Source organism: Diabrotica virgifera, chromosome 9, assembly GCF_917563875.1.
Source record: "Diabrotica virgifera virgifera chromosome 9, PGI_DIABVI_V3a".
Classification (NCBI taxonomy): domain Eukaryota; kingdom Metazoa; phylum Arthropoda; class Insecta; order Coleoptera; family Chrysomelidae; genus Diabrotica; species Diabrotica virgifera.
The window spans coordinates 160,270,156-160,286,733 of NC_065451.1; the positions used below are offsets into that span (position 1 = coordinate 160,270,156).

Consider the following 16,578-nt stretch of genomic DNA (forward strand, 5'->3'; position numbering starts at 1 on the left):
TTGCAGCGAAGTAGGCGGATCCTCAGTGCCAATTTTAGGTCTCTGTTACATAACACCTTGCACATCCTTCTAAAAGCCGCTCTAGCCTGCTCTATCCTAGATCTAATTTCGCCGTGACTTTCTGCGTTACAATTTAATTGCTGTCCAAGGTAAGCGATTTTATCAACTTGCTCAAGTTTGGTATTATTTACATATATAGACGGTTTTATATGCTGTTGTTTACTTATCACGAGTATTTTGGTTTTCCGTATGTTCAGACCCAGACCTGCCTCCCTACAACTCTCAACGACACTATCAAGTAGTGTTTGCAGATCTTCTTGACTAGAAGCTAGGAGTACTGTATCGTCCGCATATCGCAAAATATTGATGACTTCACCGTTCACAAGATAGGACGTGAATTATAAATTGTAAAATTCCCTCATCTTCCTTAGTCTCAGCATCCGTTATGGCTTGTAAATTGTAGAAGCCTCGGAGGTGTAACCAGAGAAGGTTCCCATTGTTTTCAGTCTGGTGAGATGTAGAATAACATTATGTTGTCTTATAGGCAATTGGATTGAAAACTTAGTCTTTTGTTACTAAACTTATTTTGGATTCTACAATACCACTGATGCGGAAGAAAATGAACATGGAAATATTGTGAGAAATTGACAAATAATACGAAATAATAAACACAACAAAAATAGGAAAGTTACAATACGTAACAGGCACGTAATGGGAGGCCAGTGATATGAAATTCTAAGATTGATAATACAGGGAAAGATTAAAGAAGGAAGGAGTATTCGAAAAAGGAGACTATCGTACTTAAAAAATGACTGGGATTAGCTTAAATGCAGTTTACCAAAACTCTTCAGAGCAGTGGGAGATATAAATATGGTGATGATGATACAAAACCTGTAATAACCTTTGTTACACAAACACTCAATAAATTTTTTGTCAATGTGAAAAAATAAAAATTGGCGAGTATCTACGTCAGATTCAACTTAAACTCTTTATTTTTATTAGCATATTACATAGAATGGATTAATAGTATGATGGTTTGTAGAATCTTCTTCGTCTGTGGTATTTTAACAGCCTTGCCCTAATATATTTTAAAGTTTGAAAGGAACTATGAATCGCAAATCTTTTAACAGACAAACTTCGGTATCTTTTCTTTTGGAATAATAATCGACTTGCATACAATCGTGATAGATCATATACAGGTTCTTTGTAGTGAACTTCATAAACTGGGTCTTCAGGTTCTGAAAAAGTATTTAAAAGTTGATTTCCATCAGCATGTTGTATTAGTTTATGTCTTCTGTGATAGTAAAGGTTTTGCATTAGATTTATTCTCGTATCGTTTACAAAATAGGGGAATATATCTCGAAGAAAGACAGCTCGATTATCGTTGAAATTTCTATATGCATTCATCATCGATATGTTTATAACTGCCAGCATTACCTACAAAAAAGGATTTATTATTTATAGGTTCTTTTAAGTTATTGTTATGAATAATGCAACATGCACCTGCTATTCTTTTTCAGTAACCTTAAGAGACCCTTAAGAGAACAAATGTGAAATTTTGACAACAGCATTTTCACACCCTCAAGCATTAAGTCGCCTAACTGGGCGTACCCCAGGGGTGACTTGAGGCCTGAGCAAGCAATTCCAGATTCCCGGATAAGTACCTAACAAGAATAAAGCAGGGAAAAATCACCTTAAGGTATTCTGCACTGATCGGTTGAGCACCATGTTCTGGTATCCAGGACTCACACATGAAGAGCATTTGGCTGATAAGAGGGCTCCTATCGTGCATCGGAGTGTGGTAGGGGGAAAGGGATGGTCTATAGTCTAGAGCAGTGGTTCTCAACCTGGGGGCGCGCCCCCCTGGGGTGCGTGAGAGGATTTCAGGGGAGGCGTGAGGGTACAAAGAAAAAAAAAAGAAAAATTATAAAATATATATTTTGTTAAAAAACAAAATATTTTGTATTTCTTATTTTTATTTTGTTTACAAATATTTCTTTATTTAAACGTGATTAAAATCGTTATACTCAAACACACAACCTGAGTTAAACACGACAGTCTTGTGTATGGCGACATCGTAGGAGCGCAAAGTATATTTACCAACACTGTATTGCAAGCACTCCTGGCTCCAGTTCAGTTACTCCGCCTCACGCGTCAGTCTCAGTCGACAGCGCCTGTGTGCTGTTTGTAGCAATCAGTGTAATCGTTATTTAATAACAGAGTGATTGTTTGTGAATTATTTAATAGTGTTGTGTAACAGCTTTGAAAATGGCTAAGTCACTTCCAAAGAAAAGATTGTATTCAGACGATTATATCAAGTATGGTTTTACCTTTATGGAGAAAAACTGCAGTCATTTACCTCAATGTGTCAACTGTCATGCTGTTCTTAGTAATGAACGGCATCTAATTACAAACCGTTCTTCTTTGAAAGATAAAGGCCCAGATTTTTTATTGCCAAAAAAAGCAGCTTAAAACATATGAAACTTGACTCTACTGCAAATTTTCGTGTTGAAAATGAGAAAGCTGTGAAAGCATCATACAAAATAGCAGTTTTGATAGTTAAAGACAAGAAACCACATACTATTGGTGAGTCACTAATTAAACCTTGTTTACTTACTGCTTGTACTAGTGAAGACAGTTGTAAGAAAGTAGAAAAAATTTCTCTCTCAAACGACACAGTAAAACGTAGAATTGATGACATGGCTCTGGATTTGAAAAATCAGCTATTGCAAAAATTAAAAGATTCACCGTTTTTTTCTTTGCAGTGTGACGAAACAACTGATATTTCAAAGCATGCACAGTTATTGTTTTACTGTCGATTTATTGACAGAAAATGGTTTTTGGAGGAAATATTGTTTTCAACATCTCTTGAAACAACAACTAAAGCCATTGATATATTTTCTGCTCTTTAAGATTTTTTAGTAATCAATGAACTTCCATGGGAGAAAGTAATTGGCATATGTACTGATGGGGTCCAAGCCATGACAGGATGTCGATCTGGATTTATGGAATTGGCAAAAAAGAAGAACCCTAGGATAATTGGTTCTCACTGCATTATTCACAGACAAGCTTTAGCTAGTCAGACTTTACCTGAACCTCTCAACGTCACATTAAACTTAGCAATTAAAATAGTTAACCACATCAAATCCAGCGCATTAAACACTAGGCTCTTTCAGGCACTATGTCAAGAAGTGAATAGTGATCAGGAAACCCTCCTGTTTCACACAGAAGTCCGGTGGTTATCCAAAGGAAATATGCTTGCAAGATTATTCAATTTAAAGTAAGAAGTTGAAATTTTATTAATGACTTCAAAACAAGAAGATCTTCACAGAAGATTTACAGATGATAAAAATATTTTTTACTTGGCTTATTTGTCTGACTTTTTTGAGACGCATAATATCCTGAATCTGAAGCTTCAAGACCGTAAAAACCTCTTAAACACTTTATGATGCAATTAAGGGGTTTATAGAAAAAATATCGCTTTGACAACGTCGCCTTCACAGTTCCAAGGCAAACTTTTCCTCTTTTTCTAAACTGAACGACCTCCTCGATGATATTCAAACCCTTCCACTACATCTAGTTTCGGATTTGAAAGACGTCATATCACGGCATTTGAAAGAACTGAAAAATCAAATTCGAAAGTACTTTCCAGATGTTAGCTCGGAAAACTGGGAATTTAAGTTGACAAGAGATCCTTTTTATATCTAAGTTGACATTCTTCCAGTTAACCTTCAAGAGCAGGCAATTGACCTAAAATGTGATTCACAAGCAAAAGCAGATTTTGCAAACATGGACTTGGAAGAATTTTGGTTAATCTACTTTCCTGTTTACCCAGAAGTGGCTTAAAGCCGCTTTAGTATCTGCGAAGTTATTAGTCCAGTTTTCATCCACATATCTTTGCGAATCTGGTTTTTCTGCATTGGCGTATATAAAATCAAAATACCGTTCAAGGCTGGACGTTGAAAGTGACTTGAGGTGTGCTCTGACACAGTTTCAATCGAATATCGAAAAACTTGTCAAGAACAGACAATGCCAACCCTCTCATTGAAAGTGCAAAAACACTCATATTAGACTTTCAAATTTATATGCGTATTTGATTTTTTGATTATTCTTTTTCTAAAATAAATAAACAATGTTAAGTTTAATGAGACATCAAATAAACTTTCGTATTTAAATATATCTGGATTTATATTTTGCATCCCAGCTTTTGCTAACGTAGAGTTAGCATTATCAGTTTCACAATTTCACTATTCTAACTTGAACCAACCAATTATTGACTGGAGGGAGGCGTGAGCTATCTTCAGTGTTCAAAGGGGGCGCCAGTGCTAAAAGGTTGAGAACCGCTGGTCTAGAGCATTGGAGGGAACATTGAATTGTTACATCTGAACGTCATATTATACAAATCTCACAGGCTGGGTTAAATTAAATGGCTTGCTTGCTTTAAATCAGTGCTTACACTCAGGTGCTTGGTATAATTTGTAGAATAGTTATATAACGTTAGGTGTGTTGTGGGTGTTGTGATATTTATATTCCACAATGGAAACCACGTCAACTTTTAATCCACAGAAACTAGTCAGTAAAAATCCTTATTCTCAACGGGAGCGTTAGTTCACAAAACTCCAAACATTACTCTTCAGGACATCGTTCGTTGTTATTCAGTTATGACTGGAGTTGGAGAAGCAACAATTTATCGATTTTTAAAAGAAAGGAAAGCTGGAGGAAGAGTCGAGCCAAAAAAACCCATAGGAAAGAAACTTATGGAAACTGATGACTTCATTAAAACTGCTGTGCATCGTAAAGTTCATTATTTTGCGAGCAAAAAAGTACTGGCGTACAACATTGTGAAAGTGTCTTAAGGGAAATAGTTTTTCGTTGGAAAAATGGAACAAAGAAGCTTTATTTCTTGACAAAGATAATATTGGTGGTTGGAAAAGAGAATACCTAAGCACAATAAATTAAAAAGTTCCGAACAAAGGGAAAACAATTTAGTATTTAGATGAAGCCTGGTTAAACGAAGGGCACACTGCTTCAAATTGCTGGGTTAATAAAAATATTACCAATCCGCGACAGGCTTTTACGGAAGGTTATTCCTCTGGTTTTAATCCACCTATTGGAATAGGTCGTAATAGACCAAGAGGCAGCGCTGAAAAATCTATTTGAATTTACTAAAGCTAGATTTTTCACAGTTGATTACTGTGAGTGTGTAGAGAAACATACTGCGGTCGGTCAAGCGAAACGTAGAACAGGGGTTACTGAGAGGGTATCAAATTTGCTTTCCTACAAAGGTAATTATTTCCATTTACTGAGGGTGAAAATCAGTACACACATTCTAAATTAAATATAAATAAAAGTTATTATAGTCGGTCAACTGTATGACGGGACAGAGCCGGTCGGTCGGCCCCAATAATCGATTGAAAAAATGAAGCATTTTATCTCGCAATTTTTTCGTCCACCATGGATTTACTTGAAATTTTCACAGAAGGTGAGGAATAGTCCAAGGATCATTTTATATATCATGCCGCTATCATACGCTAAAACCTTGGGGGTGGTTGCCACCCCATCTCGGGGGTGGAAATTTTTTATTACATTTTAACTATGTAATTCGATGGAAAAAGTGATTCTAAGAAAAAAATGTTTCTTAGATTTTCTTCGTAAAACTTATATTTTTCGAGTTATTCGCGCTTGAAAATAACAGTTTTTCGACGAAAAAATCAACTTTTTTAGAGGGGTTTTTGAGAATACCTCGAAAAATATGCATTTAATAAAAAAAACTGTAGATATCGAAATTGTATCTTTTAGTAACACAAACCAAAATATTTTCCTATAATATCTTTAAGGCCAATACAAACCGAGATACGGCATGTTAAAGGTTAGCATTTTTCGTCAAATGCATAATTTGAAATATTCAAAGCCAAATAATTATAAAAATTTTATTTTTCGAGGAAAACTTAAATAATCTTCTTTCAAGTATAGAGTTAGACCTTACAAAAAAATAATAAAAAGTTTCTAGCATGAGAATTAAGCGACTTACAAAAAAATGTCGGTACCTGCTTTTCTCTACGAAAAAATCAGTGAAAACAACCCCCTAACTACCTTCCTATTTCAAAATTGGTCTTCACCTTTCTGTAGTTCCTTTTATATTAATATTATCAATACACTAATATTATCAAAATTGATTTTTTGCAATTTGGTATTTTTCACCTTTTACTTCAAAATATCTCCGAAAATACTGAAGATATGAAAAAAATTATAAACTACTAAATTGTAGCTTTTTTAATGGCTAAAATTACTCTGTGCACATATTTTCATTACAGTGAATAGTTAGCCAGGTATAGCTGTTTAAAACCTCTATTTACCAGCAAACCCCCTTATTTGAGCCCTTTAAACCAGCCCCAATTAAAAATTAAGGCATCTTACAGAATTTAATTTACACAGTCTTATAGCTCTTTAAAAATCCTACAAAATCGTTTTTGAGGGGTCTCATTACTGAGAAGGTATCAAAGTTGCTTTCCTACGAAGGTAATTAAATCCATTTACTAAGGCTGAAAATCAGTACACAGTGAGATATAATATTTTTCTAAAATTAGACATTTTAAATAGGTCAAACTCCTTAGGTGTATTGATAATATAAATATAAAAGGAACTACAGAAAGGTGAAGACCAATTTTGAATTAGGAAGGTAGTTACAGTTGAGTCCGCGAGTCTTTACCCGTGCGTCATTAATACCTGGCGAGATAAAACACATACTTTTTATTAGTCCACAAAGCCACTGCGCATCCGCTAGGAAAAATATTCTAATTCGGATTTTTTGCACATTCTTACTCAAAAAGGACTCCTTTTAACAAATTTCCATGTTGCCAGGACCAAAAGGTGGTCAAAAATTTTTTAAACGTTTTTTTTTTGTTTTTTTCCTAAAATTGTTTTTATTGCATGGAAAAAAGTTTTTTTAGGTTTTTTGGATCATTCCAAACAGAAAAGGTCTTTAGTGACTTTTTTCTAAAAATGATAGTTTTTGACATATAAGCGATTAAAAATTGAAAAATTGCGAAATCGGTCATTTTTAACCTTCAAAGACTATGTGAAAAACTGAAAATTTGAATGTTGCCAAGGTAGGTAGATATTCTGTAAACATCGATTGATGAAATCCCGAAGAGTTTTTTGCAATACAATATTCAAAACTCCTTTGTTTTTTAATTGCGAATCAAGCGTGCGCGACACTATTTTCCACCGACAGTATGCAAATGAAAGGAATAAATTCGTTATTTCGAAAATCGGCGACTTTAAGGAAAAATCCCGAAACAGGTCGGTTTTTATTTTTAAGTTATGATATTGTGGCATATATGGTATACTAGTGACGTCATCCGTCTGGGCGTGATGACGTAATCGATGATTTTTTTAAATGAGAATAGGGGTCGTGTGGTAGCTCGTTTGAAAGGTTCTTCAATTCTCCATCAAGCAATGTAAACATTTACATAATTTTTTATACAGGGTGTCCTTCTACTTCTTTTTTTGTCAAATAATTTAATTTAATAAAAATTTTTTGGACACCCTGTATAAACAATTATATAAATGTTTATATTACTGAATAGAGAATTGAATAACCTTTCAAATAAGCTAGCACACGACCCCTATTCTCATTAAAAAAATCATCGATTACGTCATCACGTCCAGATGGATGACGTCACTAGTATACCATATATGCCACAATATCACAACTTAAAAATAAAAATCGACCTGTTTCGGGATTTTTCCTTAAAGTCGCGGTTTTACGAAATAACGAATTTATTCCTTTCATTTGCACCATACTGTCGGTGGAAAATAGTGTCGTGCACGCTTGATTAGCAATTAAAAAACAAAGGAGTTTTAAATATTGTATTGCAAAAAACTCTTCGGGATTTCATCAATCGATGTTTAAAGAATATCTACCTACCTTGGCAACATTCAAATTTTCAGCTTTTCACATAGTTTTTGAGGGTTAAAAATGGCCGATTTCGCAATTTTTCAATTTTTAATCGCTTATATGTCAAAAACTATCATTTTTAGAGAAAAGTCATTAAAGACCTTTTCTCTTTGGAATGATCCAAAAAACCTAAAAAAACTTTGTTTCGTGCAAAAAAATAATTTTAGGAAAAAAACAAAAAAAAAACGTTTAAAAGATTTTTGACCACTTTTTGGTCCTGGCAACATGCAAATTTGTTAAAAGGAGTCCTTTTTGAGTAAGATTATGCAAAGAATCCGAATTAGAATATTTTTCCTAGCGGATGCGCAGTGGCTTTCTGGACTATATCTAGCATCATTCTCTTCCACGCATGAAACTCATGACAAACCAGCTGCCGTTTGTTATTAAGTAAAAACACATGTTATTTTTATGAACCATCTAGACTCAATGCATTGAAAAGATATAGATACAAAGATAGACGATTCGGTATGTTTTCATATTTTAAGCACAATTTGTTTGACGTTTCTGCTTTGTTTAATTTTGTGGCTGTCAGTCAGTTGAATTTTTTGCGGTTTTTGTCGAATTTTTGCATTTTAAAGTTTCTTTATATTACACAAACAGTTGTTTTCACAACTAATTTTATATTGGGCTTTGAAATTTTATGGTAAATAATTATATTTTGGCAATTAATATTTAAAACATACAAAGCTAACGTCATTCACACAGTAAAGAAATGATTGTGTTTAGATTTCCGTCAAAGTGAATAAAATAACAAAAATAAAATATGTTATTGAATTTTTGTATAAATTGTTTATCTATTTATTAATTAATAATAATAAAAGAATTTATCAAGCTACTTCAAATGTAGCTGTAATTCTGCACAAAAATTTTGAAGCAAAACTTACATTTGACATTATATATATTTGATAACGTCAAATTTTATAATAAAACCCGTAATCGGAACAGTAGCCACTTTCTGTCAGTTGTTGCGTGAAATAGATTTCCGACTTATTTCGTATGCTTTAAATGATGACGCACGGGTAAAGACTCGCGGACTCAACTGTATGGGGGTTGTTTCCACTGATTTTTTCGTAGAGAAAAGCAGGTACCGACATTTTTTTGATTATAAGTCGCTTAATTTTCATGCTAGAAACTTTTGATTATTATTTTTTGAAAGGTCTAATTGTATACTTGAAAAAAGATTATTTAAGTTTTCCTCGAAAAATGCAAATTTTTCCCATTATTTGTCTTTGAATATTTCAAATTATGCATTTGACGAAAAAAGCTAACCTTTAACATGTCGTATCTCGATTTGTATTGGTCTTAAAGATATTATTGGAAAAGAATTTGGTTTGTGTTACTAAAAGATACAATTTTGATATCTACAGTTTTTTTGATTAGATGCATATTTTTCGAGGTATTTTCAAAAAACCCTCTAAAAAAGTCGATTTTTTCGTTGAAAAACTGTTATTTTCAAGCGCGAATAACTCGAAAAATATTAGTTTTACGAAGAAAATGTAAAAAACATTTTTAGAATCACTTTTTGCATCGATTTGCATGGGTAAAATGTAATAAAAAATTCCCACCCCCGAGATGGGGTGGCAACCACCCCCAAGGTTTAGCGTATGATAGCGGCATGATATAGAAAATGATCCTTATTCCCTACCTTCTGTGAAAATTTCAAGTAAATCCATGCTGGACGAAAAAATTGCGAGCCAAAATGCTTCATTTCCTCAATCGACTATTGGGGCCGACCGACCGGCTCTGTCCCGTCATACAGTTGACCGACTATAATAACTTTTATTTATATTTAATTTAGAATGTGTGTACTGATTCTCAGCCTTAGTAAATGGAAATAATTACCTTTGTAGGAAAGCAACTTTGATACCCTCTCAGTAACCCCTGTTCTACGTTTCGCTTGACCGACCGCAGTATGTTTCTCTACACACTCACAGTAACCAACTGTGAAAAATCTAGCTTTAGTAAATTCAAATAGATATTTCAGAGCTGCCTCTCCGTCTATAAACTAATAATTAGTCACGTAGGATCTGAAAATGGTGGTTTATTAGAATTTACTTCAAGAACCACCAAATATTATTGAAGCTATACATCTTTAGACGCGTTTGGGAGTAAATGTACCTATATGTGCGTGAATTCATCAAAAGTCTTGGTCCTGGGCGCAGCTGAAACGTTATACGTGCTCTGATTGGGTATTAAAATGACCTGTCAATAATTGTTCAATATGGAGGTTATCGGTAAACAATGTTGTGTATATAATTTTTTATTGTTGTGAGAACAGAGACAAAAGCAAGTTTATAATTGTAGTGACTTTTTAAATAGTTTTTAAAAGCAACAGGTACGTAATTGTAAATGTTTCAGTATTGTAATAAAAAATTACATACCTATTTGGAAAATGTAAAATGTACCTACCTAGTAGGTAATGCTTTGATTTACATGATTGATTACCAACAAAATTTCTACCAATCTTCATCTAATATATAGTTCTCTTACTCTATGTTTTGTTGTATTTTAATATTTTAATTCCACATAAATCAAACTAATTTGATTAAATTAATAGTGCAGGCGCAAATATTTTACGGCTATCCCTACTTTTTCTGTCTTTACACGGCAAATTAAGTGTCGTAAAATTCTCACTGATATGGATATGTAAACATTACTTGTATAATTGCATTATTAATTCAGTTAATTAATATGATTAATTCATTCATAGGAGGTTCTGACAATAGAAAGCTAGAGAAATCTAAATTAAATCGATAATTTTTGATCATTTCCCGTCGTCAAGTACATTACGCCAGATGCCCTTCGTTGCTACGAAAAAATATATTCAGTGACATTAATGACAATTAATGTTTTAAAAATTATAAAAGTGATGACTTTCAACCGTCAAATTAATATTTATAATAACTGTTTGTTTAATTGTACTAATTTGTACTTACATAAATAAATTACAATTGGTTTTGAACAGTTTTATTCATGAAATAATCGCAACAAATTGCACTCGATCTCTAAAATTAATATAGAATTTTAGAGCTCTTGTGCAATTACTACTGATAATTTTTTCACTAACAATATATTCAGTGATTGTAATAATTTATATAATGTACAATAAAAACTAATACTCAATCGAGAAAAGAGAAAAAGTGATCAAGTGATTTTTTAATAATATATTGTTACTATGGAACGCTTAAAATTTTTAACATCTTTAACAACAAAATACTTGGATCACAGAATACATTCTGGTGTATTCTCTGCTTGGGTCTTCCATAAATAATAAACAACAAATAACTTTTTATTAAGTTCACGTCTTAAATCAATTGTTTATCAAATACACTATCAATATTATTTAATCAACAACTTAAAATATTCCCGATGCTATGTCAAATATTTAAAATTGTCACTGTCTTGTCACCATCACCATATTCTATTCGACTCAGCGCGTTGTATGACAAAGATAGCGAATGTAAGATTTGGAAAATATCACCACGTCAATTTTTTTCGAATCCTAAAAAAACTAATAAAATATTTTAAAAAAATTTAAACGCAGAATGAAAGACTAAATTATTATCGAGTGCAGAAAGTCCCTTACAATAACTAAAAAGTTTCTTTTGAATGAGATATTTGAAATTAAAAATCACACTACATTTTATCTTAGTTTTTTACCCCTGTAACTTATTAAAATAAGCATTACAGAAGTTTTCAGGGACTTTCAGCCCTCGGTAAGAACGTAATCTTTCATTCTGCGTTTAAATTTTTCAAAAATACTTATTAGTTTTCTCAGGATTTGAAAAAAATTAATCCCATTTAAATTGCATTGGAGCCGAAACTTTGTACCGATCCCCTTAAGAGAATAAGCAACTGTCAAAAAAGTTTAAAACATTCAGTTGGTATATATTCCCACATGACTCGTGTGTCTAAGTGGCTAAATTCTAACGTGCGTTGATTTCAAATCAAACAACCCTAATATACCTAGGTTCGATCCCTAATGTAAATTTTTATTTTCTTATACATTTTATGATTGTAAGTATGTACAGGGTTATTCACTATATTTTGACCCCCCTGTAAACTGCTTTATTTACAGAATTAGAAAAAAATGTAAAATACAAAAGTTATTCGATTTTTAAATTATGATTTTTTGGTATATACATCGTACTAGTTACGTCATCCATTTAGGCGTGATGACGTAATCGACTATTTTTTTAATGGGAATAGGGGTCAATTGAAATAGAGCTCATTTGAAAGGTTATTCAATTCCCTATTCACTAATATAAACATTAACATGATTAATTATAAAGTGTGTCCAACATTTTTTTAAATTAAATTAATTGACACAAAAAGAAGAATGTATGTAATTTATTTAATTCAAAATACATCCTACTGCTGCCAGAAAATAGAAATAAATGTTTATTGAACAAATAATCATTACTTTTCACTTAAATTCAATGTTCACGCTGCCCCCCATTTGCCTCTTGGCAGTTTGAACATTGAATTTAAGCAAAAATCAATGTTTATTTGTGCAATAAACTTTTATTTGTTTTGTAACAGCAGTAAAATGTATTTTAAATTAAATAAATTACATACATTCTTCTTTTTGTGTCAATTAGTTTAATTCAAAAATTTTTTTTACAACCTGTATAATTAATCATGTTATTGTTTATATTACTGAATAGGGAATTAAATAACCTTTAAAATATGCTAGCACTCGACCCCTATTCCCATTTAAAAAAAATAGTTGATTACGTCATCACGCCCAAATGGATGACGTCACTAGTACGATATATATGTCAAAAAATCAAATAACTTATATTTTACATTTTTTTTAATTCGGTAAATAAAGCAGTTTACAGGCGGGTCAAAATATAGTGAATAACCCTGTACATATATTTATAATATAATTTTTTTTTCAGAAAATAGGTATTTTGGTAAAATTTTTGCCAACAATAATTATTGTTCAGAAATCATTTCTTTGTTGCATTTTTCAATGTGTTTGTGTGTGTTTTATTCTTTTATTTTGTAGTTTTTGGTATTGTTTTAATACAAATTTTTGGAAAGTAGTAAGTATTAAAATTAATGTTTAAATAAAATATAAATAAACTAAGAATATTTCTTTCAGATGATTAATACCATACTTCAAAATTCTGTCATAGTAATGGATAATACCAGTTACTATTGTCGTTTAATTGAAAAACTACGAAATTTGGTGTGGACAAAGCATGAAATACTACTTAACTGGTTAAAAGAAACACAGATCACATTTTATAATACGATGGTTAAAAAAGTAAGTAAGTACTCATGAATATCGTTCAACAATAAATTGTATAAATTATACATATTTACACTATAATAAATTTTGATTAGAATAAAATTTCATTCTTCAAATAATTATATCCAATTCCCCGTCACTGAATTGACAAATCCTTTATTTTTGTTATTAAATGTACCCTCAAACAATTGAGGCCCTTAGAACACAAGGGGTATGACTGCCAAGTTTTGAGAAAACTTTGTTTAAAGTTCTAGACAAATTTAAAAAATCTAGGTAGGTAGTACTTAGCATATTTTCAATTATATGTCATATTTTATCATTTTATTGTTAGTTTATGTAGAAAGTTTTGAAGCTACCGTGTTTTCTTTGTGTTTGAGAGTCCATTTTTGTATTTAAAACCTAATTTTCTAAAATTGTCACTTGTCTTCTAAGTGCCTCAATTGTAAGTATTAAGGTACGTATCCATACGAGGGTGAACCCCGCTATGTGTAGCAGCTCCACGTAGTGGATACGTCGGTGAACGCCGCTCCGCTCTCACCCTCCTCGATTCAACCAGTTTGCGGTTTATTATAGGTTTGTTCTAGCAAGCAGTCAAACTAGTCAGAAACCGTCAGCAAACAGTTGGTCAGTGGGAAAACATAATACAGTCACCAGTGCTATCCCCTCTACTCACGCCGGTCCACTATTCGCTGATGGTTTCCAACCGTTTGAAACTGATACTAGAACAAACCTATTATGTAGGGGAGCGCATGCCGTATCCATTTGAGCTGCTACACGGAGCGGGGTTCACCCTTGTATTGATATGTACTTTTAGGTACCTGCAGGCCATTAGCTGTGAGTTTCGACGGTAGCGCTCTCTCGCGGTTTGAAACTTATACTTTTCTGATAAAATTGGTGTATGTGAAATATACAAAACGAGAAAAATAAATATTTATCTAGAAAAACACACATTATGAACTGAAATATTATTGTAACCTGATTACTGAACGAATACACAGAATTAATAGTAAAAGTAATTATGTTTTTTTTTTAGTTTATTCATTATAATTTTAATATTAATATATAAATTCGTGCGACTGTATGACTGCTTACACAAGAGGCCATTGAAAAAAAGGAGAAGTTTATATGAAATTTATAGGTTATCTCTCTTTTTATTGCCTGTGAGTTTCGTCGGTAGCGCTCTCTCGCGGTTTGAAACTCGTACTTTTCTGATAAAATTGTTCAAATTCAATACACAAAACTGCCACTAACAGCGCTGGCGAAAACTGTCAACTCCCCTCTACTCATCGGCTCACGGCGAATAATACAGGGAGGATGCAAGAAAAGGTGCGAGTAAAGACACATAATTTATAATAAAGAACTGATTTACGAATCGCTTACATTTTTTGAATTACCCTATAATATAGGGTCACTATATTATAATGATGCGGACACATTTTTGAATTTATAATAAGGTATTATGCTATCAATCCTACGCAAATGGAATATAAGAGTTATTGAAATGCAATAAAATATAATCGACTAATAAATTTTATTGAACCAAAACTATTTCCCGATTTATTTGTTGTTAGTGAATCCGGCCCTAAGCCTAATTGAAGGCACACACGATAAAAAAAGATTAAATATCATAAGTAAATTATATTGAATTATTCTTACCAAAATCCAGATATGAAAATGCATTGTGAAGTAGAAGTAAATCATAGGATTTCTTATTTTTTTATTTTTATACAATTCCCATTAAATGCATATTTGGTTTACAAATTTTAAAGTAAAATTTACAATTATTCAATCAAAACTGAAACTCATAAAAGACATTTTTTTTATTGTACAGCTATATTAATAATTTTAATAACATCTACATCGAGTTGGCTAATTTTATTGATTATAGGAAATAAATAAAATAATGAAAAGCTAATAAACACCTTTTTATTATTGTTTTTAATTTCGTAATAATCAAATAAATCATAATTATTGTCTGTAGAATTATTTATCATAAAAGGTATTAATAACAATAAATTAGATTGTTTTAATAAGCTCCAAACGACAAAAGCGACCTTCAAAGCCAGGGAGGTAGTGTCAAATTTGACCGAAGCATTTTAGCATGTCTGCTTTCTTTTTATTTAGTTAGGTGTTCCAAAGCTTATTAACAAATGATGTGTCAGCTGGCCCAAAACCGGGGATTTTAGACAAGAAAAGGTAAAATATGAAACTTGATGGAAAAACGCTACAACTTATGTCAAATATTTATCTACCTGACTTACAACTATTAATAGCCTTGCTGACTTCGCTCCTAGCTTTCACTTAGGCAATCCGGGTTCAATCCTGGCGTTGAATTTTTTTTGTTTTTAAAATTGACATTTATTTTGAAAAATAATTGTTTTTATAATACCACGTTTGTATTATTTATACGAGACAATTTAAAAAAATCTGTATGTCTTTTATAGAATCGCAAACTATGTATTTGATCATATTATGATTGATCTTAATAAGCAAATTTGTTGTAGGACCCCTGAAGGTTCCTGAGTTGGTACGACTAACAATCTAAGTGAAAAGGAAGGTGCCCCCCCCCCCGACATTTTTTATTTCTAGAACCAAAAGATACAACCCTAAATTTTCACTTTTCTATCATCAACCCCCATTTTTTAATAGCAATCTAAATATTTCCCTTTTCTCTATAATATATAAAAATAAATGTTTATCTGTACCTATGTCCCTTATAGAATCGTAAACTATGCATTTGGTAGAAAAAAGTATACGCAATATTTTTGAGTATTCGTTGGCTTTCTGGTAATTTTTAGTTATTAAACTTTCAAACATTATTTAGTTCTAAGGCGGTACGAAGTTTGCCAGGTCAGCTAGTTATTAATAAAAAAATATTCTTGGACGAGTGTGGCAAAGATTAAAAAGCATAAATCAATAATTTATGAATTTTAGATTGTAATAAAAAAGCGTCAGCTGCATCATGAACGTGGCAAAAAATGTTAGCTGGCCAAGTGGACATGACAGAAAAATAAGGAAACCCCGTATCATTTTGGCAAAGTTGAAAATTGAATATCAAAGTTTACAATTCAATAATTATTTTAATATATGACAGCAGGTATTTTGATGCGTGAAAACATGTTAGCTGGTTTTTCAAAGGGCAGAGTAGCGCTTAAACTCGCGGAATAAACACTAACCAGTAACTTTTATGATTTAGCTAATAGGTATCTTTTTTTTTTTCATTTTCTCAACAAATTTTAACGCTTGTTCAACTATTTTTTTTAACAAAAGTTCGCAATATAAAATATGGTATAAATATGGTACAATATAAAATATGGTATTTTAAAAAAGTTACAAAAGCAAAAAATAATTTCACATT

General features: G+C 32.0%; 1 protein-coding gene across 1 annotated transcript; it reads right to left on the bottom strand.

Moving 5' to 3' along the window:
- Nucleotides 1–969: 969 nt before the first annotated feature.
- LOC126892397 (uncharacterized) lies at nucleotides 970–15,054 on the bottom strand. The gene is made up of 2 exons (XM_050661926.1): nucleotides 14,877–15,054; nucleotides 970–1,437 (listed from the first exon to the last, which is right to left on the bottom strand). The coding sequence occupies exons 1-2, from the start codon at nucleotides 14,919–14,921 to the stop codon at nucleotides 1,021–1,023; spliced, it is 462 nt and encodes a 153-aa protein (XP_050517883.1). The 5' UTR covers nucleotides 14,922–15,054; the 3' UTR covers nucleotides 970–1,020.
- Between the last annotated feature and the right edge of the window lie 1,524 nt (nucleotides 15,055–16,578).

Coding starts and splice junctions, on each gene's coding strand:
- LOC126892397 (XM_050661926.1), bottom strand. CDS start 14,921: ATGATTTACTTCTACTTCACAATGCATTTTCATATCTGGATTTTG. Junction 1,438..14,876: donor ATTTTCATATCTGGATTTTG/GTAAGAATAATT, acceptor CCTTTTTTGTAG/GTAATGCTGGCAGTTATAAA.